Raw genomic sequence first — 27,949 nt, 5'->3', positions numbered from 1 at the left:
ACCATAGATGCAAGCATACTAGTATTATTTCTGGTTTTCTTTTTTTTTTTTTTTTAATTTTGTATTGTGGGTTGTTCAAAACATTACAAATTTCTTGAAATATCATATTCCACACTTTGATTCAAGTGGGTTATGAACTCCCACCTTCACCCCATACACAGATTGCAGAATCACATCAGTTACACATCCATTGATTTACAAATTGCCATACTAGTGTCTGTTGTGCTCCGCTGCCTTTCCCATCCTCCACCCTCCCCCCTCCCCACCTCTCCCCTCCCCTCCCCTCCTCTCTCTCTACCTCCTCCACTGTATAACCCTGAGGGTCTCCTTCCATTACCATGCAATTTCCCTTCTCTCTCCCTTTCCCTCCCACCTCTCATCTCTGTTTAATGTTAATCTTCTTCTCCTGCTCTTCCTCCCTACTCTGTTCTTGGTTACTCTCTGTATATCAAAGAAGACATTTGGCATTTGTTTTTTAGGGATTGGCTAGCTTCACTTAGCATAATCTGCTCTAATGCCATCCATTTCCCTGTAAATTCTATGATTTTGTCATTTTTTAATGCAGAGTAATACTCCATTGTGTATAAATGCCACATTTTTTTTATCCATTCGTCTATTGAAGGGCATCTAGGTTGGTTCCACAGTCTTGCTATTGTGAACTGTGCTGCTATGAACATCGATGTAGCAGTGTCCCTGTAGCATGCTCTTTTTAGGTCTTTAGGGAATAGACCAAGAAGGGGAATAGCTGGGTCAAATGGTGGCTCCATTCCCAGCTTTCCAAGAAATCTCCATACTGCTTTCCAAATTGGCTGCACCAATCTGCAGTCCCACCAGCAATGTACAAGTGTACCCTTTTCCCCACATCCTCGCCAGCACTTGTTGTTGTTTGACTTCATAATGGCTGCCAATCTTACTGGAGTGAGATGGTATCTTAGGGTAGTTTTGATTTGCATTTCTCTGACAGCTAGAGATGTTGAGCATTTTTTCATGTACTTGTTGATTGACTGTATGTCCTCCTCTGAGAAGTGTCTGTTCAGGTCCTTGGCCCATTTGTTGATTGGGTTGTTTGTTCTCTTATTGTCTAATTTTTTGAGTTCTTTGTATACTCTGGATATTAGGGCTCTATCTGAAGTGTGAGGAGTAAAGATTTGTTCCCAGGGTGTAGGCTCCCTATTTACCTCTCTTATTGTTTCTTTTGCTGAGAAAAAACTTTTTAGTTTGAGTAAGTCCCATTTGTTGATTCTAGTTATTAACTTTTGTGCTATGGGTGTCCTATTGAGGAATTTGGAGCCCGACCCCACCGACTATAGATCGTAGCCAACTTTTTCTTCTATCAGACGGCACGTCTCTGATTTGATATCAAGCTCCTTGATCCATTTTGAATTCACTTTTGTGCATGGTGAGAGAAAGGGATTCAGTTTCATTTTGTTGCATATGGATTTCCAGTTTTCCCAGCACCATTTGTTGAAGATGCTATCCTTCCTCCATTGCATGCTTTTAGCCCCTTTATCAAATATAAGATAGTTGTAGTTTTGTGGATTGGTTTCTGTGTCCTCTATTCTGTACCATTGGTCCACCCGCCTGTTTTGGTACCAGTACCATGCTGTTTTTGTTACTATTGCTCTGTAGTATAGTTTGAAGTCTGGTATCGCTATACCGCCTGATTCACACTTCCTGCTTAGCATTGTTTTTGCTATTCTGGGTCTTTTATTTTTCCATATGAATTTCATGATTGCTTTCTCTATTTCTACAAGAAATGCCGTTGGGATTTTGATTGGCATTGCATTAAACCTATAGAGAACTTTTGGTAATATCGCCATTTTGATGATGTTAGTTCTGCCTATCCATGAACAGGGTATATTTTTCCATCTTCTAAGATCTTCTATTTCTCTCTTTAGGGTTCTGTAGTTTTCATTGTATAAGTCTTTCACCTCTTTTGTTAGGTTGATTCCCAAGTATTTTATTTTTTTTTTTGAAGATATTGTGAATGGAGTGGTTGTCCTCATTTCCATTTCAGAGGATTTGTCGCTGATATACAGGAATGCCTTTGATTTATGCGTGTTGATTTTATATCCTGCCACTTTGCTGAATTCATTTATTAGCTCTAATAGTTTCTTTGTAGAGCCTTTTGGGTCTGCTAGGTATAGAATCATATCATCTGCAAATAGTGATAATTTAAGTTCTTCTTTTCCTATTTTGATGCCTTTAATTTCTTTCGTCTGTCTAATTGCTCTGGCCAGTGTTTCGAGAACTATGTTGAACAGAAGTGGAGAGAGAGGGCATCCCTGTCTTGTTCCAGATTTTAGAGGGAATGCCTTCAGTTTTTCAACATTCAGAATGATGCTAGCCTGAGGCTTAGCATAGATTGCTTTTACAATATTGAGGTATGTTCCTGTTATCCCTAGTTTTTCTAGAGTTTTGAACATAAAGGGATGCTGTACTTTGTCGAATGCTTTTTCCGCATCTATCGAGACGATCATATGGTTCTTATTTTTAAGTCTATTGATGTGGTGAATAACATTTATTGATTTCCGTATATTGAACCAGCCTTGCATCCCAGGGATGAATCCTACTTGATCATGGTGTACAATTTTTTTGATATGTTTTTGTATCCGATTCGCCAGAATTTTATTGAGGATTTTTGCCATCTAGGTTCATTAGAGATATTGGTCTGTAGTTTTCTTTCTTTGAAGTGTCTTTGTCTGGTTTAGGTATCAGGGTGATGTTGGCCTCATAGAATGAATTTGGAAGTTCTCCCTCCTTTTCTATTTCCTGAAGTAGCTTGAAAAGTATTGGTATTAGTTCTTCTTTAAAGGTTTTGTAAAATTCTGCTGTATACCCATCCGGACCTGGGCTTTTCTTAGTTGGTAATCTTTTTATGGTTTCTTCTATTTCCTCAATTGATATTGGTCTGTTTAGGTTTTCTATATCCTCCTGACTCAATCTGGGCAGATCATATGACTTAAGAAATTTATCTATGCCTTCACTATCTTCTAATTTATTGCAGTATAAGGATTCAAAATAGTTTTTGATTATCTTCTGTATTTCTGAAGTGTCTGTTGTGATATTGCCTTTTTCATCCCGTATGCTAGTAATTTGAGTTCTCTCTCTTCTTCTCTTCGCTAGCATCGCTAAGGGTCTGTCGATTTTGTTTATTTTTTCAAAGAACCAACTTTTAGTTTTGTCAATTTTTTCAATTGTTTCTTTTGTTTCGATTTCATTAATTTCAGCTCTGATTTTAATTATTTCTTGCCTTCTACTTCTTTTGCTGTTGTTTTGCTCTTCTTTTTCAAGGATTTTGAGATGAAGTATGAGATCATTTATTTGTTGGTTTTTTCTTTTTTTAAGGAATGAACTCCAAGCAATGAATTTTCCTCTTAGAACTGCTTTCAATGTGTCCCATAGATTCCGATATGTTGTGTCTGTGTTTTCATTTATCTCTAAGAATTTTTTAATTTCCTTCTTGATGTCTTCTATAACCCATTGATCATTCAGTAACCTATTGTTCATTCTCCAAGTGATGTATGCTTTTTCCTTCCTTCTTTTATCGTTGATTTTCAGTTTCATTCCATTATGATCAGATAAGATGCATGGTATTATCTCTACTCCTTTATATTGTCTAAGAGTTGCCCTGTGACATAATATATGATCTATTTTTGAGAAGGATCCATGTGCTGCTGAGAAAAAAGTGTCACTGCTTCATGTTGGGTGGTATACTCTATATATGTCAATTAGGTCTAGGTTGTTAATAGTGTTATTGAGTTCTATAGTTTCCTTATTCAACTTTTGTTTGGAAGATCTGTCCAGTGGCGAGAGAGGTGTGTTGAAGTCTCCCATGATTATGGTGTGGTGGTCTATTAGACTCTTGAACTTGAGAAGAGTTTGTTTGACGAACATAGCTGCACCATTGTTTGGGGCATAAATATTTATGATTGTTATGTCTTGTTGGTGTATGGTTCCCTTAAGCAGTATGTAGTGTCCCTCTTTATCTCTTTTGATTAACTTTGGCTTGAAATCTATTTTATTTGATATGAGTATGGACACTCCTGCTTGTTTCCGAAGTCCATATGAGTGATATGATTTTTCCCAACCTTTCACCTTCAGCCTATGTATGTCTTTTCCTATCAAATGCGTCTCCTGTAGGCAGCATATTGTTGGGTCTTGTTTTGTGATCCATTTTACTAGCCTGTGTCTCTTAATTGGTGACATTTAGGGTTATTATTGAGATATGGGTTGTTCTTCCAGCCATATTTGTTTTATTTCTGTTACTAAACATGGTTTGTTTTCCTCTTTGATTATTTCCCCCCCTTTACTGTCCTACCTCCCACTGTTGGTTTTCATTGTTATTTTCCATTTCCTCTTCCTGTAATGCTTTGTCGAGGATGTTTTGAAGAGATGGTTTTCTAGCTGCGAATTCTTTAAACTTTTGTTTATCGTGGAAGGTTTTAATTTCATCTTCCATCCTGAAGCTTAATTTCGCTGGATACACAATTCTTGGTTGGAACCCATTTTCTTTCAGTGTTTGAAATATGTTATTCCAGGATCTTCTAGCTTTCAGAGTCTGTGTTGAAAGATCAGCTGTTATCCTGATTGGCTTACCCCTAAATGTAATCTGCTTCCTTTCTCTTGTAGCTTTTAAAATTCTCTCCTTATTCTGTATGTTGGGCATCTTCATTATAATGTGTCTAGGTGTGGATCTCTTATGATTTTGCACATTCGGCGTCCTGTAGGCTTCTAGGATTTGGGATTCTGTCTCATTCTTCAAGTCTGGGAAGTTTTCTCGTATTATTTCATTGAATAGACTGCTCATTCCTTTGGTTTGGAGCTCTGTACCTTCCTGTATCCCAATGACTCTTAAGTTTGGTCTCTTAATGTTATCCCATATTTCTTGGATGTTCTGCTCATGGTTTCTTAACAGTCTTGCTGAGCTGTCTATGTTCTTTTCCAGTTGAAATACTTTGTCTTCATTGTCTGATGTTCTATCTTCTAAGTGTTCTACTCTGCTGGTAGTATTCTCCATTGAGTTTTTAAGTTGGTTTATTGCTTCCTGCATTTCTAGGATTTCTGTTGTTGTTTTTTATAACCTCTATCTCCCTGTATAGTTGATCCTTTGCTTCCTGGATTTGTTTGCGTAATTCATTGTCGAAGTGATCTTTCATTGTCTGATTTTGCTGTTTAATGTCTTCCTTCATACTCCAGATCATCTGAAGCATGTATATCCTGAATTCTTTATCTGACATTCCATCTGCTGCAGCTGTTACCTCTTCTAAAGTTGCGTTGACCTGCATTGCTTGTGGTCCTTTCTTTCCTTGTCTTTTCATACTGCTTGCGTATCTTTCCTGCAGGCGCGGGCGGCGGCTCTGCTCTCTCCTTATTCCAATTGGGGTGTCGTGGCTACCACGCCGGCAGGTCACTGGGCCTGTTCTGGGCGCTGGCGGCGGCTCTGTTCTGCCCCTACTCCAATTGGGGTGATGAGTGTACCACGCCGGCAGGCCACCGGGCCTGATCCGCCGGTCAAGTTGCAGGTTTGCCTACTCTGCAGGCGCGGGCGGCGGCTCTACTCTGCCCCTACTCCAAATGGGGTGACGTGTCTGACGTACCGGCAGGCCACTGGGCCTGTCCCGCTGGTCGGTCGCAGATCTTCCCACCTTTCGGGCACGGGTGGAGGCTCTGCTTTGCCCCTACTCCAATTGGGGTGTCGTGACTACCCCGCCTGCAGGACGCTGGGCCTGTTCCTGGCACGGGCGGCGACTCTGCTCTGCCACTACTCCAATTAGGCTGGTGTTTGTACCACGCCGGCAGGCTCCTGGGCCTGATCCGCCAGTCTGTTGTAGGTCTGCCTACCTTGGAGGCGTGGGCGGCGGATCTGCCCTGCCCCTCCTACCACGGCTGCGGACCCCTGGGCCTGATCTGCAGGTTGATCACTGGTCTGCTCACCCTGCGGGCACGGGTGGCGTTTCCGCTCCGCCCCCATTCCAATTGGGGTCACGTGACCACCACACCGGCAGGGCCTGATCCGGGCGTGGGAGAAGGATCTGCTCTGCCCCTACTCCAGTTGGGGTGACGTGTGTACCACACTGGCAGGCCACTGGGCCTGACCCGCCAGGCTGTCACAGGTCTGTTTACCTTGCAAGCGCGAACGGCAGCTCTGCCCTGCCCCTCCTACCACGCCCATGTACCACTGGGTCGCGGGTCTGCCCACCTTGCAGGTGCAGGTGGCGGCTCCGCTCCGCCCCCTCTCCAATTGGGGTCACGCGGTCACCACGCTGGTGAGCCGCTGGGCCTGCTCCGGGCGCTGGCGGCGGCCCAGCTCCTCCCCTCTGGCTCGACGACAAATTGAGGAGACTCAGGTGACTGTGCCTCACCCCCCCTACCAGGAGACCAACTGCTTATGTCACCGCTGGTATTGATGAAGTTCTCTCCTCCGCCGCTTTCTGCTGACATCAGATCTCTGCCATGTTGGTATCCTATGCGAATGGCAGCATTTCGTTCCCCTTGCAGGGCAACCAAAGCAACGGGTGAGTCCTGACCGGCCCTCAGCAGGACCCGGACCGAGACGCAGTTTCCGTGGGCTCCTAGCCCCGGTCCAGGGAAGTTCCGGGAGCCGGAACTCGGCCGCTCCGTGCTCGGTGTAAGCTCCTATAAGTGTAAGCTCCAAGAAGCAGTCCCCGCGAGCTCAGTTCCGGGAGCCGGAATTCGGCTGCTTAGTGCTTGGTGTCTGCTCTGATAGGAGCAGGGTCCAAGAAGCAGCCTCCGCAGGCTCCGCAGCCCTGGGCCAGGGCGGTTCCGGGACGGTTCCGGGAGCCGGAAGTCGGCCGCCCCGCACTCGTTGTTCGCTCCGATAAGATCAGATTCTAAGAAGCACCCAGGCGCTGAACCCTAGCAATCTGTCTGCAAGCCGCAGGCGAATTGCAGCCTGAAATTACGTGTTCTATGGCTGAATGAGCTGCGGTCAGTCGAAAACAGGGAAGGTGACGTCAGTATACCAACATGGTGGCTGCTGGCCTCCTCTGTGGTCTGACCGGTGTGGAGAACCGAGATGGACCGCTTCCTTCCCCCGTCTTGAACCCAGAATTCAGCCCTGAGTACGGTGCTTGCGCAGCTGGCAGAAACTGCAGCGCTGTAACCCTGCGTCTCTATCCCAGCGCGCGCTGTAGACTCTAGCCGCGGGGCGATTTGCTGAATAAGCAGTGTTACCCTCCGTGCGACAAACCTCTCGCGTTTGAGTCCCCGTAGCCGATCCTCGTGCGATGGAAATCCTTCCTCCAGGTTCCGGAGCACCCCACTATTGCTGGAAATTCCTAACAAGATATCCTTTAGCCGTCCTGACTTGTCATACTCCCACACAGTGAAGCAGCACACGGGGGCAATGCACTCCCCTCGCCGCCATCTTCCCTTCTCCTCTGGTTTTCAAGTATTATAAATAAAGCTATCACAACTATTTGTGTACAAATAAATGAGAGTAATGGCTTATAACTCAATAGAATAGAATCCAGGAGCCCAAGTAAAAATAAATTAACATATTGGACAGAAGGGTTTAAAAAATCAATGGAGATTAAAATCAGCAAATAAAGGTCTGATGAGGAATTGTACATTTATATGGTCTTAAAATACTAACACCCACTAATGAAGCATTAACTACAAAAGGAAAAATTTCAAAGTTTCAGTGGAAAAACCTTAACCAAGTAATCAATGTTTACATCATTAATAACAGGAAAAATAGATTTGTGCCTTCTGATACAATGCACTGGGATCTCAAACACCATATCTATAATATCCCACCAAAAATACATAGCATCAATGTTCATAGCAGCACAATTCACAATAGCTAGACTGTGGAACCAACCCAGATGCCCTTCAATAGATAAATGGATAAAAAAAAATGTGGAATTCATACACAGTGGAATATTACTTAGCACCAAAAAATAACAAAATCATGGCATTTGCAGGGAAATGGATGGCATTAGAGCAGATTATGCTGAGTGAAGCTAGCCAATCCCTAAGGAGCAAATGCCGAATGTCTTCTTTGATATAAGGGGGGCAACTCAAAACAGAGCAGGGAGGAAGAGCATGAGAAGACTACCATTAAATAGGGATGAGACATGCATGGGAATGGGAGAGAGAAGGGGAATCGCACAGAAGATGGAAGGAGACCCTCATTGTTATGCAAAATTACATAAGATGGCGTGAGGAAGAAAAAAAAGAGAGAAAAGTGTCATAGAGTGGGTAGAGAGAGGTGATGGGAGGGGATGGGACGGGAGGGGGGAACAGGAAAGGTAGCAGAATATAATAGACACTAATATGGCTATATGTATAAACGTGGCTGTAAAACCAATGTGATACTGCAATCAAATGTATGATGTCAAGATCATTGTACTGTTTTAAGCAACTAATAAAAAAAAATACATAGTATAAATCTGATCAGGAAGAAGCAAATTTAAATGAAAGGCCATACTACAAAAACCTAGCCTAAATCCTTCAAAAATATCAATGTCACAGTACATAATCAAAGGTTAAGGAACTGCTCCGGATTAAACCATTATGTACCACTACTCTATTTAGAACACTCACGAAAACCCTATAGGAATTAGTGGGACACTTATAAAATTACTCGGTTTTCAGTTTTTTAGATATCTCTAGGAAACAAATTCATGACAATTGTAAAAGCTAGTGCTATTTTTTGTTTTCCACAAGATGGAAAACACAGTGTACACACATGTAACATAAGTAGCTGACGGGGTAGGGTTGCAGAGGTACAGCAGCATTCTGTACACTACTTAAGTCACACTGCTGTAGAGTGACACTGCTATAGTGGGATCCCTCTGTATGTAAATGAAACACCCATGGAAACCACAAAGAAATACCTATGGAATGTACCCAAAATGACAGGTAAGGGAATTAAAATATTTCACTACAAATATAAATCAAAGATAATAATCTTTGTTTATTATGAAGATAATCATATAAGGACTCCTAATCACACTGAATCAAAGCTTGCCCTGATCTCTTTATAAGGATGCAAACCCCACTGAACCATGAATGATGTTAACTCCAGTCCCTGAGGTAATTAAATCATACTAATACCATTTCTGGGGGAAAATGAGGAGGTGCCTTATTCCTATGTATGGAGTTGGAACCTAAATATATCTTCTGAGAGATATAATTTAACACTCCATAATACTCTCTATTCCTATTTTTCTGAAAGTTTTTATCAATGGATACTGAATTTTATCATAATTATTCTACATCAATCTATACATTCATAGGTCTTTATTGTTTGTCAATATTTGTGTGTCTATACAGGTCGGACTTTGGTCTATCAATCTGGGGTTTCTTTCATTGTTTTATTTTGACACTGTCTTTTCTGGTTCAACTATCTTGTAATACCAGCTTCATAAAGGATACTGTGAATTGTTCCCTATTCTTCTACTTCTTGGGAATGTTTGTAAAGAATTGGTATTAATTCTTCAAATGTGTGGTAAAATTTTCCAATGATATCATTGATATCTATACCTGAAGATCTTTTTAGAGATTTTCCTATTAGGACTTTATTTTCTTTAATGGTCACTGGACCATCTAAATGTTCATGTTCTTGTGGTAGTTCAAGCTCTTCCAGAAATTGATCTAATAAATCTATAAGGTGGATAGTTTGTACAGTTTGTACTTTGGGCTAGTGTTGGGTTTATTTTGATCACCATTTTAAACTTAGGAAGTTTAAAATTACTGAGAACTTTCTTCTTAGTTAACATAAGCATTTAATGTTATAAATCTCTAAGCACTGTTTTCATTGCACCCACAAATTTTTATATGCAGTATTTTCCCTTCTGTTCAGTTTTAGATATTTTCCTAATTTTCCTTTCAAAAGTCAAAAACATATCTTAAAGAAGACAAAAAGATGATAACCTCTTACATTTACCCACATATTTGTTATTGTGTTGCTTTCTCTTTATCACTGATGCCCAGTTTTCCTTCCAGTATCATTTTCTTTCTGTCTGAAGACCAATAATTATTTTTTAAACAAATCTGCTGGCTCTTAGCTTTTCATTATATGAAAATATATTTATTTAGCCTTCCTTCCTAAAGAATGTTTTTCTAAATATAAAATTTCAGTTTTACATGTTTTTCCTTTGGGCACTTAAAAATGTTGTATTCAAGGGGTTATGGCTCAACTGTGGAGGCCTCATCTAGCACGTGCAAGGTCCTGGGTTCAGTCCTCAGCACCACATATGAATAACTAAAGTAAAGGTATTGTATCCAACTACAACTAAAAAATAAACATTAAAAAATTTTTTTAAATTTGCTTCTTTCTGTCTCATTAAAACGTTCAATGAACTAAAAGAAGATCTAAGGAATGCATTAAGAGCTAATACAGGAGATGACAGACCACTTCAATAAAGAAATACAAATATGGAAAAGAAGCAAATCAGAATTCATGGAATCAAAACCATGAATGAATCAAATGAATCATTTAATTTCAAAACCAATGAATCAAATTTAAAATTCACTTGGAAGTATCAACAACAGATTAGAGTGTGTAGAAAATAGAACTTCAGGGCTGAGGATGTGGCTCAAGCAGTAGCGCACTCTCCTGGCATGCGCGGGGCACTGGGTTCGATCCTCAACACCACATAAAAATAAAGATATTGTGTCCACCTAAAAAAACTAAAAAATAAGTATTAAAAAAATAAAAATAAAATAGTACTTCAGCCCTTACAGATAAAACACCAGGGATTGAATACAGGGCACATGAACTGGAGTATAATAGTATTCAATAAAGGAGAAAAAAATGACGAACTCTGGGACAACATCAACAGATCAAACATGAGTGTCACCGGTATAGAAGAGATCATAGAAGATACAGTATAAAAGCATAAAGAAAACTGTCAAAGAGATATTAACAGAAAACTTTCCCCATATCAGAAATTAGATAGCTATTCAAACACAAGAATCATACAAGTCCCCAAATAGAGCAGATCAAAAAAGAAGTTCTCCCAAGACACATCATAATCAAAATGGCTAACATAGAAAATTATAAAGAATATTGAAAGCTGCAAGAGAGAAACATCAAGTCATATTTAGAGTTCACCTTTGACTTCTCGCCTCAGGCACTAAAATCAAGGAGGTCCTGAAATAAGAATATTACAAGCTCTATTAGAAAACTATTGCCAGCCAAGACTGCTAAACCCAGGAAAGATCTCTTTCAAATGGAGAAATAAAAACTTTCCATGACAACGGTAAGCTAAGAGAACCCATGTCCATTAATCCAGTACTACAAATATAAACTGCACATAGAGGAATCCAAAAACAAATCCCAAAGTGTCTAAATAAATGAATATCAATAGAAGAGCAATCAATAACAAGAAATCAAAATGGCAGGAAACCACAAATTCATAGCTATGAAAACCATGAATATAAATGGTCTCAACTCCTCAATTAAAAGACACAGACTAGCAGAATGGGTTAAAAAAAAAAAAAAGCAGGGCTGGGATTGTGGCTCAGCAGTAGAGCACTCACCTAGCATGGGCAGACCCACATAAAATAAAGGCATTATATTGTGTCCACCTACACCTAAAACATAAATATTAAAAAAAAAAAAAACAACAAGATGCAATTAGATGCTATTTGCAAGAGACTCATGTCATTAGCAAAGACACAGGCTGAAAGAAAAAGGACGGAAACAAATACACCATGCAAATGGAGTCAGAAAACTTTGTCATATCTGACAAAGCAGATTTCAAGCAAAAATTAATCATGGGACAAAAAAAGGACACTACATCCTGGCAAAGGGATCAATCCAACAAGAAGATATAATGATAGTAAGTATATTTGCCCCAAATGTCAGCACATCCAATTATATTTTTTTTAAAATGCTAAACACTATATATCTGATAAACTATATATATAAACTATAATCTGATAAACCCCAATAAAATAATACTTGTAATATTGTGATTTCAACAACCCTTATCAAGCAGACAGGTTCTCAAGGCATAAAATTAATAAAGATATGTCCAACCTAAATAATACTACAAATCAAATGGACCTAATAGACATGTGCAGAATATTTCACCCCAAACAACTGAATTTCCCTATTCTCAGCAACTTATGCAAACTTTTCCAAACAGATCATCTTCTAGGTCACAGTGTTTTAAGTCTTAGCAAACACACATACACACACACAAAAAAAAAACCTGATATAATCCATATATCCTATCACATCATAATGGAATGAATCTAAAAATCAACAGCAAGAAAAACCATAGAAACCACATAAACACATAAACATTGAAGAATACTCTTTTAAATAAAGAATGGATCAAAAAAGAAAAGAGAATTCAAGAAAAATTTTTGAAACAAATGAGGACATACAATATATCAAAATCTCTCAGATGGTATAAAGTAGTTCTAAGAAGAAAATTTAGAACATTGAGTACCTAAATAAAAAAATAGATTCCCAAATAAATAAGCTTATGTTCTAATTCAAAGCCTTAGTAAAGGAAGAACAAACTAATTCCAAAGTTAGTGGAAGATAGGAAATAAATAAGATCAGAGCCAAATTAATGAAATAAAGACTTAAAAAACAACTATTTGAAAAGCTGTACTCTAATAAACCGGAAAATCTAGAAGATATTGGCAAATTTCTAGATATATGACCTGCCTAAATCGAACCAGGAAGATACAGAAACCCTAAACAGATCAATACAGCAATGAAAAGTCTTAGGGGAAAAAAAGGCAAGCCCAGGACCAAATGGACTTTCTGCTGAGTTATCTCAGAAGTAATACCAGTCCTGCTAAGTGAAATAAGCCAGACTCAGAAAATAAAGAGCCAAATATTTTTCTGATATGTAGAAGCTAGAGCAAAATAACAGAAAGAAAGCAGTAAGGGGGAGGAGGGTTTAATATCATAAAGATATAGGTAACATCAATGGAATAGGAGGAGGAGAACAAGAGGGAGAAAGAAAAGACAGGAAAAGGGAAGAAATATGAAATGAATTTAACAAAATCACATTATACACATATATGAATATATACAGTAAATTTCACCTTTATGTACACGTAGAAAGAACAAGTCAAAACTAAATAAATGAGTGAAAGGAATATCAGTAACACAGAGGAAGAGAATAATGGGAAGTAGGAGAAGAAGCAAAGGAAGAGAGAGTTTAAAATCAAATTCCTCACATGTATGATTTTTTCAAAATGTACACAACTACTGTTTGCAACTATAATGCTCCAATTAAAAAAAATACATACATAAGTTATGTAGTAGTAAAGGAGTACTATGTCTCTAACCTACTCTCAAAAAAGAAAAGTAGAATAAAGAATCAAAGAAAATTATAAAATAAATAAAAGAAATGTAAATAATCTGTAAATATGTGTAAAAAGTACTCTGTACTACTCTTGCAATTTTCCTGTAAGTTTAAATTAAATCAAAACTAAAAATAAATCATTTGGGAAATATAAGACTTTCCAAGGTGACTATATCAAAAATAAGTTAAACTTCACTATGTAAGAAATTCAGAGTTGAACTATCTTCAAAGACATTTAACCCAGTATTCTCATCTAACAAAGAAATTATACAACTTAGTAAATTCAGGAACAAATCTGATACTGGATATGAACTCTTTTAGATCTTGTTTCAGGTCCATCTGTTTAAAATTACACACACAATTATATGTGTATATACTTAAGCCTCCATAGCTCCATAATTTATTTAAGATCAGAGCCAGTATAATAATATATACATACAAGATTGTTTAAAAAGAAAATCACAATGGTTGTTTTTATTGGTTCACACACACAAGCAATAAATGTGAGTAACAAAAGAAACTGCATATAAAATCTGACTATAATTAACTATGTAAGCAAAATACTTTTTTCCCAGGTTTGTCAAGTATCTTCCTTGAATAGATAATTTAACTTTACACTATTTCAATCTTGGGTCTGCATTCCCACCGTTCTTTCTTTTAATACAAAACAACCCTCTCCCTATAATGTAAAATTTTAATCTGTAAAAATGTATTTTTCATAAGTTTGGGATTCCAACTGTTATATATTGCCTTCTTTGCAGATCTCAGCATCATAACTAAAGGACTTTGAAACATAGCCAAATTTACTTTCTATATTAAATAATAAGGCCAAGTTTACATTGAGGAACATAAGTTAAAGGAGAAATACCTTTAGCTTTAGAGAGAGAACTATATTATAAAATAAAGACATTAAGACTCAGGAGTACTGGTACTCATTCTCAAGAATGAGTTCTCCCAATATATCATCAAACATAAACACGTTTCTTACATCATAAAAGATAAATTTGTTTTTTTAATCTTTTTCACCCTGAACATCTTACCTATTTTAATAGATTTTGACCTAAGTCCTTATATTAACATAGGCTATCCTAACACAAAGTAGACTTTCTTCTTCACTCCTACAGTACAGAGATTTCTTCAGGGAAAAAAAAAATCAGTAATAATATGCACACAGAGGTAAACATGAAATCACAAATACAATGCTTGACAAACACACAATGGCCTTTCATTTTTATGGTTGTGCCCTTAAAGAACTAAAAGAATTTATTGTTTGAGACTGAAAAAACTAAAAATTTCTATTTTGTCGTTTACCTCGATATTGCAGCTTTTTCCATTATTTCTTGCTGAATGAGCCCAGATGGCTCGATGACATCCAGTATGATTATGCTCCACAACTTGTCTGATTTGGGCCTTTGCAACACAGCAGATTCATCCTCCACATGTCTCAGCCAAAACTCAAGTGTTCCTTTAGGAAAGTGATTGGCTTCAGATATGAGGTCCAGAGCAATACGATGCTGGTCTTTTTCCACAGAACTGTAAGGCTTAACCTGCCCAAGTGTGCCAGCAATTATAGGCAGAATAGAGAAGCCTTCAGACACATCTAACACATATAAAGGTTCGGAGGTGCTCTGCACAGTGTTTTGCCTTCCAGTTCCTGAGCTCATTTCATTATCCTCACAGTGAGGATCCATCACCTGACACAGTTTTTCTGGAGTCAATGAAGAGAATACCTTCTTCATTGCCATTTTAAAGCCTTCATGATATGGGATGTTATTAAGCAAAGCAATTTCTGTGGATTCCAATACACATATTTGCTCTCCAGCATCTGGCTTGCTGGTCTGAAGGTTAGCCAGGGCACTACAGAGTTCAGCCTCCTTTCCCGAAGATAGTAAGTCTGTATCCTTAGTAAAACTTTTTGTAACTTCCATTTCTTGTTCCAAACTCAAAACACTGATACTTTGGATTCTTAGGTAACAGTCTTGACAAGATACTTCCATTGTCACATGATCTCCAGGCTTCATCCAGTAGTCTTCATTAATAAGAGAGAAATAGTATAACTGATTAATATGGAATGCTTGTTAGCCTGAAGATCACATAAACATCTCCAATCCCCCCATTTAATCCCCAATTCTTTTAATAACTACAGAAAGGATTAATCTATTAATTTACTATTTTAAAAAACTAGGAAAATCTCACCAGCTTTACTAGGGAAAAACTAAAATTTGGAAATTCGATTAATTTGTACCATAACAGAAAGACTTAAGAGCTCTATTACTGGACTGTAACACTATCAGTATTATAGGTTTGTTTTGTTTTGTTTACTGCTATCAATAGGTACCACCATAGGGAAGATGGGTCAGGGAGGTGGGGCAGACGGCTACAGGGAATTCTCAATCATCTTTGGTAATAAAGCTAACAAAACTAAAGAGAGACAAAATTAAGGAATCAGATGAGATTGGGCGCGTTCAGGGTGGTATGGCCATAGAAAAAATTCAGGAATCAAAATCAAATTTCACTTTAACTTAACATGACATTCTTTTCTCTAAGAAAAATTTTCAAAAAACAAGTCAGCATTCATCAGAATCCTGTTTGAAATATTTCTAATCAGTTAATTTTTAGATATTCTTGCATGCTTAGGAATTTCAAAGTGTAAGAAAGAACTATGTTCTACAAGTACTCTTTTCTATGAGTTTCACATGTGGTAAAACTTTACAATGAAAATGAATAATCATAATACCTTCTCATCAGCTCTAGAACCAGTTAAAAGTACAAGTTGTTATTCTTACATTTAAACATTTTAAATGACTCTTCTCCAAAAATACTTTTTAAAAAATGACAATTTGAGCTGGGTTTGTGACTCAGCAGTAGAGCCTAGCATGTTTGAGGCCCTGGGTTCAATCCTAAGCATCACATAAAAATAAATAAATAAATAAAAGTTATAAAAAACAATTGATAAAAAATATTTTTTTAAAATGACATATAAGTTAACTCTGAGAGAAAATAAATATACAGATATAAAATATATGTTTGTGTGTGTGTGTGTATAATTTATTGAGTGCCAATCACTGTGGTAGACATTTCATACCCTTTATCTCTAATAATTCCTACAATAATACTGCTAAAACGTAGACAGTGCCATCTCATTTATATATATATATATATATATATATATATATATATATATCAATCACAACAAAAATGGAGAAATGACTAGCAAGGCCAGTCTACAGGGAGTCAGTAAGTAGCAGATTTGAGATATGAATCCAAATCTACCAATTAAAAACATCACACTAGCCACACACTATACAGATCCATAACTTAATGACCTTGTCAAATTAGATCCTTAGGAGACTAAAACAAAATGTACTGCCTTTCTACTTAAAAAGGGTAGAGCTTTTCTATATAATTCAACTGCTGTAAACTCACTGAAACTCATCAAATTGCTGTAAAAAAAAATTTCCACACAAAAATTATCTTTAATACAGAACTTCCTTAGTAAATTCATTCATCCATGAACTCCCTGAAGTGCCAGCTTTTGTTTATATTAGTATGTGCATATTTATGACTGAGTCTCCACAGATGTTATCAGATACATCAAGGGGTTAAAACTCCTACACTAAAAGCATTTTCCAATACTTTCCATTAAAAACACAAACAACAGCAAAAACAGCATTTCTTTCACTTACTGATAACTAAAAAACCAGTGATAAATATTTTTGAGTGGTATGTAACAGAGTTGGTTTTAATCTCTCTTCTTTAACTACTTATATTAATTATGTATATCTACTTTTGAAAAAAAAAACTTCTCAAAGATTTAACCAACTTCCCTTGACTGAAAACTTCATATCCAAAGTTTTATGAGTTTTGTTTTTTCCCTTTTTAGTAATGATTTGAATACTCAGAGCATTCAAGCAAATCTTTTTTTAAAAAACAAAACAAAAACTAGACAAGACCTACCTGGAAGGTCCTGCACAGGGTAAACAGCCTGTTCCCAACATGTTTCCTCACTAGGACTTGTGGATAAACTGTGTACATCATCGAGCTGAAGCACAAACCAAACCACAACAGCATCTAATGTGCCTTCTTTAACAACAGGAATAGTAATTGAGTCAGGTTTTTTAGTTGCAAGACTTTTTAATTCCTTAGGGAAAAAAATGTAAAATGAATGAGAGGATTTCATACACTGAACATCCCTGAAATAGCCTTCCCAGCACTCTGAAGCAACCAGTAACGTGGATATCTAAAACCACCTCAAGACTACTGGATCAGGAGTTTTGATCTGTTATATTAGAGTATCACTCAGCTACTCAAAGAATAGGCAGATAGACATCACCACTGCAAGAAATTTCGTGATATATTGGATGACAAAGCAAGTAGCAAAGTCACAAGAATTATTTTGTTTAAAAAGGCATGATGGTGGCCTAGGGTTGTGGCTCAGCCACAGAGCACTGGACTGACACGTGCGAGGGCCTGGGTTCGATCCTCAGCACCACATAAAAATAAATAACTAAAGGTACTGTGTCCAACTACAACTAAAAAAATAAATATTTTTTTTAAAAAAAGGTGTATAAACAGAAAATTCTAGTCTGAAAGATGCACTCCAAACTCCTGACCTGAGGAAGAGGGGCCAAGATTTAAAAAGGGAAGAAAAATACCAGAGCTTTTTCATTTTCAATTCTGTATGGCTTGAAAGTATTGTTAAACAGGCAGGTGATGCTTTCAAAATTAAAACCTTAATAATGTATATGGCAAAGAAAAATTAAAATAATAAAAGGATAGCTTTGAGGTAATCAGCAACTACAATGGTGTTATTCCCTATTGGAATGTTGCTCAGATTATATACTTATACTTTCAGTCTTCCTAACAATTATACTTAGGAAGAAGACTGCTCTGCCTCAGGAAGCAAAACCAAAATATTAAAATTAGTTGGAGAATACCTCAATAATAACCAAGCAACAGTTATTAGAGGATAAAGCTTCTATTAAATTTTTTAAATCTTAGGCTAAAATGACCTTCACAAAATCTTCGGTCCCCAGGTGGCTTCATCTAAAACATCTGTATACTTGAACATTTAACCTTAATTAAAGAGCTTCATGGAGCTGGGGTTGTAGCTCAGGGTAGAGCACTTGCCTGGCATGTGTGAGGCCCTGGGGTTTGATCCTCAGCACCACATATAAATAAATAAATAAAATAAAAAATCTATTTACAACTAAAAAAAAAAGACCTCATAAAAGCGTTCTATGTGGCCTTTCTCAATTTCTACCACATACACAAATACAAACTAGGGTGATCAATTTGCCCTGCTTTTCTTAAGACCACCCTAGTTTTAAAACTGAACATCCTCTGTCTCAGGAACTCCTCAGTCCTGGGCAATGGAATGGCTAGTCACCATAATGCAAATTTAATCTTGAAATTTGGATTAGTGTTCATTTCAAGGAATACTATTAGTTTAAAAAGGCATCATGACACAGAGAGAAAAAAAAAAAAAAAGAAAAACTTGGTCTAGAAGTCTTGCCCTTGCATTTCCATGCTGAATATTCTGGAAGAAACTGTTTAATATGATAAATAGTTTCCTCATCTGGAAATGGGGTTGTAGCTCAGTGGTGAAGTGCCTGCCTTGCACATGTGAGGCACTGGGTTTGATCTTCAGCACCAGAGAAAAATAAATAAAATAAATAAAGGTATTGTGTCCATCTACAATTAAAAACAAGTTTCCTCATCTGTATAGCACAAGGATAATTCTAATTCTTCTGAAACATGGTGTTAGGGCTCTCTAAGACAAATGTGAAAGCATTTGGCAAACTATACATCCCAATAAATCTTAGGAAATTTTTATTTGTGCTTGAAGTGAGTGAATAATTTCAGGAGGGAATTCTAATTACTCTCTTATCAATTCTTTATATATCAGAAGCAAAATCTTATGCAAACTCATAAAAATAAGATTGTCCTATCCATTAAACAATGCATGAAATTTAATGCTTAAAAATCATAATTGATTTTTTTTGTTTTTTTTACCTGAAGATTGTTAAAATCTACTTTCATAATTTCAAAACACTCTGTCAAAGCCAAATATCCTCCAGGAACTCGACTCATCTTTTCAGTTGTATAAGGTTCAACTGTTTCTTCATTATCTATATAAGAATAAGCTGGACTCTGAAATTTCACATTTTTTGGCAAATGGATACCAACAATATCCTTAAGGCCTACTCTGTTGAGAGACAAAATAAGGGAAGTAGGTGAGAAAGATTTTTTTTTTACATCAAGTAATATCATCTAATATTGAGTCATAAAAAATACATATAAAAAATGAAATAAGATATCATGGGCATAGGTTTCTTAAATTATGTACATAATCACTAGCTATAAAAGACAACAAATGACAAATAGATATAAAGTAAAGAACTTCTGCTCAGAAAAGGACATCCTAATAAGTAAAAATAAAAATCACTGAATGAAAATATTTGTAATACACATATTCAATCAAATTTTAGATGCTGGGAGCCATTAACCAAGTAGGTATGACAATTTCCTTGCCAGCGTACCCCATGTTGCAGTGACATTGAATGTAGGTGACCTTGCTCAAGGACCAAGGCGGATTAGGGCGTTCCCGGTTTAGGTTCCAGGTTTAAGGTTTAAGATTATTCCTGCTGGGAATAGGGCGTATCCTGCTGCCTGAGTTCCCCTTGAGTTCTCACGGGATTCAGACAGTATTCTTTGGGAGATAGAAGCCCAGTGGAGGTGGATTTGGGCAGAGAACGTGGATTTCCCCAGAAAGTGATTGTAGACGGCTGGTGTGAGTTCGGGAATAAAGAGTTGCTGTTTGAATCTACAAGCTGTGTGGTGGCTCGTGATTGTGTGCCCAGCCAGACTGCGGCATTTAGACACTTCACAGAAGAACACATCTAATCAGGTGGCATACACTTGTAATTCCACCCAAAGAAGCCGGAGGCTGAGACAGAAGGATGGCAAGATCAAAGCAAATTAGCAAGGCACTAAGCAACTTACTAAGACTGTCTCAAAATAAAAAATAAAAAGAGCAGGATATGTAGCTCAATGACAAAGTCCCCTAGGTTAAATCCCCAGTACCAGGGGAAAAAAAAAAGAACAAATCCAGTAAGTACATTAACAGTTGCTTGGCTTCAATAATCCCCAGGGTAATGAAGTAAAAACCATAATGTATAGTACACAACCCCTAGAAGGGGAAAAATAAAAGTCAAGTTTTATTTGTTCATGTGTTGATGAGGATACAGTCCCATACTACTTGTAGGAATATAAATTAGTAAGTCCACTTTGGAAGATGGTTTTGCAGTACCCACTCAAGTGAAACATATCTATTAGAGAATCACCCTTAACGTGGTATTTGGCTTTTCCACTTCTGGGACTATAGCCAAAGAAATTCATACATTAAAAGAACATTCAGGAATGTTTGTAGCAATAATATTTTACCAAGAGTCCACTGATACAATTTAAATGTCCATAAATAGTGAAACAGACAAATAAATATATTGTAATATATTCATACAATGGAATTTTATGTTCAACAAACTGAGCCTAACAACATGGATATGTTAGACAAAAGAAACAAGGCATACACACACACAATCACACTATATAGTTTAATCTGTGTAAAATTCAAAAGAAGCAACACTAATGTGTAGTACTGGAGGTCAGGATAATGGCTACTTTTGAGGGAGCAGAGAATGGCAAAGGAAAGGGATTCTTCCTGGAGACTTTCCAGGATGGTAGTAATGTTCTGGTCCCTGATCTGAATACTGGTTACACAGGTATATATCAATTTCATGAAAATTCACAATTGTATAGGTTATGCATTTAGTATAAAGATGTCTGTGTCAATAAATTTACATTGAAAATAACATTCCATGACCATTTTGGCAACACCATTTTGTAAAAAGAAAACACTCCAACCTCATCTCACCTCACCTCACAAGCTTTTTTTTTTTTTTTTTTGGTGGGAATGCTAGGGATTGAACCAGGGGCTTGTACATTCAAGGAAAGCACTCTTCCAACTGAACTATATCCCCAGCCCCCAGAAGCATTTATGTTTTAGTCTATTTGCCTTCATAAAGTTATAGAAGTTTAGTTCCCTTCTAGAAATTTTTTTATTATACTCTCAAAAAAAGGAGTCATCAAATAAAATTAAGAATTTTAATAACTTAAGTCACAAGTTATAAAAACAAAAAAGATGTGACAAATAAGTTCCTTTTAGTTTATTACAAAATACATGAATATAGACTTACTGCTACAACTTCATATAGAAAGAGAATGTCAACCTTCACAGTACTCCTATCCTTATTTCTTCACTGGTGTTTGATGCATATCTTTCCATACCTTCTTCTTTACATTTGAGTGTAATATGTACATATATTGCTCAAATATATATAAAGATACATTACACATATTTTACTTTGCTCTTAACTTTTTAATTTTGTAAATTATTTTAAATCTATAGACAAGTTTCCCGGACAATATAAAGAACTCTCATACCCTTTAACCAGAATTTCTCATACCATGTTTTTTGATATTTTGCCACATTTGCTTTATCACACTCTTTATTTTCTTCTAAATTATCTGAAAGCAGGTTGCATTCACCATGCCTATTCATCCCTCAACAGATACACTTTCAGTGTATATTTATTACAAGTAAAGATATTCTCTTAATCACCATAGTTACCAAATCAGTATTTTCCAATCTATAATCCACATTCAATATCTCTCAACTATCTCTTTAATCTCCTTTAATGTGGAGATTTAATGTTCCTTATCTTTGCTTTTTCTCTCTCATGACAATGAAATTTTTTAAGAAGGTAGTACATTTTTTGGCTCCATCTTGACTTTGTCTATGGTTTCCGCATAATTAGGTGCATACTTCTGGGAGGCAATACTATCTATATAAAGGGGGTTTCCTCACCAAGAATCTTAGCTTGGTCACTTGGTTAAAATGCTGTATGGTTTCTTCACTACACATTTACAATTTTCCTTCTGTAATAAGTACATTTGAAAGATACTCTAAAACCACTGAATACCCTGCTTCTCATTAAATTCCTTCCCTTGACTTAAGAGTCAATTCTTGATTCTTGCTTCTATCATCTGTGCATGAGGATTGCATAATAGTCATTCTGCATCATTTTTTTCTGTATTATTAGTCAGCATTCCACTGTAAGGAAAAGGTATCTTTTACCCCCATATATTTATTTATAATCTGCATATTATAAGCAGAGATTCATGAACTCTCATTCAATAGCTTCAATCTTAAATAACAGCTCTTACTTATTTTGGTACTTAAACTGTCCCAGATTTGACCAGTGGTTAACCCTTCAAACATGCTCTTGTGTTCCTTTAAAATTCCCAGGATGATCATGATGATGATGATGATGATGATGATGATGCTTTTAGCATTTTCTTGCTTTTTGACACAAGATGTTTTAGAATCATCTTGAATCTAACATGCCCTAATCCTAGAATCAGCCATTTCTCCAAGGAGATATAAGGTCCTGAATCTTGCTCCTAGGATTATGCCTTATCAGATTCATATATGGAATACCATAAACTTGTTCCCTTGCTGTTCATGTACCTTGGCTAATTCTTTTGGACACTTGTATAATATTATAATAGGTGACTGTTCTAATCTATTAAATATTTTCTTGTTGATAAACATTCAGATAGGTTTTTGTTTTTGTTTTTGTTTTTTTCAGTTATAGTAATACAGTGAATACCCCTGTACATTAATCATCATACACATAAATGAGTGTTTGTCAGGAGAGATTCCAAAATGCAGAAATGCAGTGCCAAGGACTTATAAACATCTCTAATTTTTTGTTAGAAAATACCAAATTGAGCTACTAAAATGTTGCGCCCAAAGTGTGTAAATTTTCCCCACATCTTCAAAAAAGCAGTTAAAAATATTATCCCATCCAATTTCCATTCTGACAATTATATTCCTTCTTTGTTTTAAGTTACAAAATTTTTACCTCAGTCTGTCACCTGTCTTTAAAAGTACTGTATATTTTACAGACTGATTTTTTTTCTTTTTAATGTAGTCCAATCTGTCAATATTTTATGGCTTCTGGATACTACCCTGTTTTGCAAGATCTTACTGAATTAGAAGTAAGGATCTGTTTTCCCCAAATGAAGCTAATACCACATTTACTGATCAGTTTGCTCTTTCCCTACTAATTTGAAATACTATACCTGAAATCTACAAAGGCCTGTGCATCACAGGCCTTTGAAATTTTTTACTATCACTCATGCACTTTCCTCTGCATCAATACATTATTGATTTTATTCCTAGGTTTTTATAACCAAAAGGTGAGTTTCAGCTTTCTCTGTTATTTTTAAATATTTGTTTGCTCAGGTAAGCAACAGATTCAGCTGATTAGGTTCCCTGAGGTAATTTTATAATTATGATTTACAAACATTTCTACCAGGTAAAACAATTGCACTCAAATATATCTTTTTCAGCATCTTTCTTCACCAACCTCAACCCACACTGCTCAATTTCAAAAACACAAATTCTGGACCTGACTCACACAGAGCTACTCAATCAAAATGGACGGCATTTTCAACATTACAAAAGCTCCTCTATGTTTGTTTGCACTCACTCACTCATTTGCTATATAAGTAAATCAACAATGAAATTACCCTTTTTCAAAATAGTAGACATCAGCTATGTAATTTCTATTTTGCTCAGGCCAATGATTTTAGTGGTTTTCCTATAAAATATAAGAAGGAACTATTGAAGGCATGTTATAGCAAGAAATCTCAAGGAGACACAGCCTCGCTTTTCTGGTGGGCAGGGCAGCCACAAATGTTCAGAGTTGAAAAGTGTACATCCCTGTAACTCAGAAATCTCTTACAAAGGAATCTATTCCAAGAAAATAATAGACAAGACTGCAAAGATGCTTATCCTGGGTCTTAAAAGGAGAAAAGCAGAAGGCCAGGCATGGTGGCTTATGCCAGTAAATCCAGCAACTCCACGGCAGAGGCCAAGGAACCACAAGATAGAGGCCAGAACTGACAACTTAGTGAGGCCCTTGCAACTTAGTGACACCTGTCTCAAAATTACAAAAACTGGTAGGTATGTAGCTTAGTAAAGAACCCTTGGGTTCAATCCCCAGCACCAAAAACAAAGAGGCAGAAAAGAGGAAGCAACCTAAAAATGTTAAACTCATAACATTAAGAAATTGATTTTTAAAAAATCACAAACCAACTCTATTAACATGAAGAGGCTCACAAATAAAGAGCAAATATACTGGTATTTTGGAACAAAATTAAGTTTACACACATTTATTTACAAATAGTTGACATTCAACCTGTACACTATCATTCAGCCAGTTTGCTAATTAAGCACTGTATGGTTGGTATCTTGTGCCCACCAATCCTTAAACATTCTTGTTATCATCCAGTAATGAGAGACAAAAAGATTAAGGAACAATATGCAATAAAAATGAATTGTAGTTATTTACTGGTGAGGGATTTAGGATGATTTTAATTTTCTTCTTTTATTCATTAATATTTCCTAAATTATTATTAAGTTATTGGGGGGAAAGAACTTCTTAGATCCTAAAATTTCATCCCTCCCAAACACTAATCACAACATTAATGAAGTTATCAAGAAAAATAAGCCAACAACTACAATTCATTCCCACACTAGTAGTTTTAATTCCAACTTCATCTGAAATCATTCTGAAAATATTCTGTACATAAATCTATTACACAACTAAAGGACACTATGTTGTACCAATAATTTTCCATTTTAAAAAAGAAGCTGGCTTTATGGGGCTGGGGCTGGGGCTGGGGCTGAGTGGTAGAACACTTGCATAGAATGTGTAAGGCACTGGGTTCAATTCTCAGCACCACACAAAAATAAAATAACGGTCCATCAACCACTAAAACATATATTTAAACAAGAAAAGGAGCTGGCTTTAATTGTAGAAGTTTATTTTAAAACAAAATTATTAAATAGGCAAAAATAAATTAAGCCTAAACGTATGAATTTCAAGGTCAAAAAACTTCAGATCCAAAGAGAAGGAGAGAAAACTCAAATTACTAACATAAGTGATGAAAAAGGAAATATCACAACAGATGCTACAGAAAACAGAATATAATAGAAATTATTTTGAAAACTTGTACTCCTATAAAATAGAAAATATCAAAGGCAATGACAAATTTCTAGAGTCATATGATTTGCCCAAATTCAATCAGGACTATCTACACAATTTAAACATATCTATTTCCAGTGACGAAACAGAAGATGCCATCAAAAGCCTACGAACCAAGAAAAGCCCAGGACCAGATGGATACACAGCCAAGTTCTACAAGACCTTTAAAAAAGAACTAATAGGGGATGGGATTGTGGCTCAGCAGTGGAGCACTCGCCTAGCACAGGCGGGACCCAGGTTCGATCCTCAGCACCACATAAAAATAAAGGCATTGTGTTGTGTCCATCAACACCTAAAAAATAAATATTAAAAAACAGAAGTTTAAAAAAAATTAAAAAATAAGAAAAAGAAGAAGAACTAATATCAATACTTTTCAATTTATTTCAGGAAATAGAAAAAGAGGAAGCACTTCCAAACTCATTCTATGAGGCCAATGTCATCCTGATTCCAAAACCAAGCAAAGGTAGGTACATCAAAGAAAGAAAATTTCAGACCAATTTTTCTAATAAACATAGATGCAAAAATTCTCAATAAAATTCTGGCAAATCAAATACAAAAATATATCAAAAAGATAGTGCACCACAATTAAGTGGGGTTCATCTCAGGAATGCAAGTTTGGTTCGACAAACGGAAATCAATAGATGTAATTCATCACATTAAAAGACTTAAAGATAAGAACCATATGATGATCTCAATAGATGCAGAAAAAGCATTTGACAAAATATAGCACCCCTTCATGTTCAAAACACTAGAAAAATTAGGGATAACAAGAACATAACTCAACATTGTAAAAGCTATCTATACTAAGCCCCAGGCCAAAATCATTGTAAACAGAGAAAAATTGAAGGCATTCCTCTGAAAACTGCAATAAGACAGGGATGCCTTCTTTCACCACTTCTATTTAACATAGCTCTTGAAACACACTGGCCAGAGCAATTAGACAGATGAAAGAAATTAAAGGAATACACGTAGGAAAGGAAGAACTCAAATTGGCACTATTTGCTGATGAAATGATTCTATACCTAGAAGATCCAAAAACCTTCTAGAACTAGTAAATGAATTCAGCAAAGTAGTAGGATATAAAATCAACACCAATAAATCAAAGGCATTTCTGTAATCAGTGACAAATCCTCAGAAAGGGAAACGAGGAAAACTACCCCATTTACAATAGCCTGAAAAAAAAAAATACAATACTTGGGAATCAACCTAATGAAAGAAGTGCAAGATCTCTACAACGAAACTACAGAACACTAAAGAAAAAAATGAAAGAAGACCTTAGAAGATGGAAAGATCTACCTTGTTCTTAGATAGGCAGAATTAATATTGTCAAAATAACCATACTACCAAAAGCACTATACAGATTTAATGTAATTGCAATCAAAATCCCAATGACATTCCTCATAGAAATAGAAAAAGCAGTCATGAAATTCATCTGGAAAAATAAGAGACCCAGAACAACCAAAGCAATCCTTAGCAAGAAAAGCAAAGCAGGTGGCATTACTAAACCAGACCTTAAAACTATACTACAGAGCAACAGTAACAAAAACAGCATGGTATTGGCACCAAAATAGACTAGTAGACCAATAGAACAGAATAGAGGACACAGAGACTAACCCACCATAATTAGTTATATTATATTAGACAAAAGCACCAAAAACATACATTGGAAAAAAGATAGCCTCTTCAACAAAAAGTGCTGGGAGAATTAGAAATCCATATGCAACAAAATGAAATTAAATCCCTATTTCTCACCATGCACAAAACTCAACTCAAAATGGATCAAGGACCTAGGAATTAAACCAGAGACCCTGCGTCTAATAGAAGAAAAAGTAGGCCCCAATCTCCATTATATCGGATTAGGCCCCTACTTCCTTGTTAAGACTCCTATAGGGCTGGGGATGTGGCTCAAGCGGTAGCGCGCTCGCCTGCTCGCCTGGCATGCGTGTGGCCCGGGTTCGATCCTCAGCACCACATACAAACAGAGATGTTGTGTCCGCCGAAAACTAAAAAAATAAATATTAAAAAAATATTCTCAAAAAAAAAAAAAAAAAGACTCCTATAGCGCAAGAATTAAAATCAAGAATAAATGGGATGGATTCAAACTAAAAAGCTTCTTCTCAGCAAAAGAAACAATCAGTGAGGTGAATAGAGAGCTTACAGAATGGGAGCAAATTTTTTCCACTTGTATATCAGATAGAACACTAATCTCTAGGGTATATAAAGAACTCAAAAATAACATCAAAAAAATAAATAACCCAATCAATAAATGGGCCAAGGAACCAATCAGGCACTTCTCAGAAGATGATACACAATCAATCAACAAATATATGAAAAAATGTTCAACATCTCTAGCTATTAGAGAAATGCACATCCAAACTACTCTAAAATTTCATCTTATTCCAGTCAGAATGGCAGCTATTAAGAATACAAACAGGGCTGGAGTTTGACTCAGAGGTAGAGCAC

At 36.5% G+C, this 27,949-nt stretch overlaps 1 protein-coding gene across 3 annotated transcripts in view; it reads right to left on the bottom strand.

Annotated features, from left to right (window-relative positions):
* The window catches only part of Prmt9 (protein arginine methyltransferase 9), a 53,829-nt gene that overhangs the window by 13,683 nt on the left and 12,197 nt on the right, over positions 1–27,949 (bottom strand). For all 3 annotated transcript variants that reach the window (XM_046458808.2, XM_058583939.1, XM_058583940.1), the window contains 3 exons: positions 19,323–19,515; positions 17,265–17,448; positions 14,619–15,336 (listed from right to left, as the gene is read on the bottom strand). In XM_046458808.2, coding sequence (XP_046314764.1) covers positions 14,619–15,336; positions 17,265–17,448; positions 19,323–19,515 — 1,095 coding nt within the window. The remainder of the gene's footprint in view (positions 1–14,618; positions 15,337–17,264; positions 17,449–19,322; positions 19,516–27,949) is intronic.

Source organism: Marmota monax, unplaced genomic scaffold (assembly GCF_021218885.2).
Source record: "Marmota monax isolate L192 unplaced genomic scaffold, Marmota_monax_Labrador192_F-V1.1 WCK01_AAM20220418_F8-fsc00002, whole genome shotgun sequence".
In the NCBI taxonomy this organism is placed as follows: Eukaryota; Metazoa; Chordata; class Mammalia; order Rodentia; family Sciuridae; genus Marmota; species Marmota monax.
The sequence above is the reverse complement of the archived record's forward strand: the minus strand, read 5'-3'. Positions and strand labels throughout refer to the sequence as shown.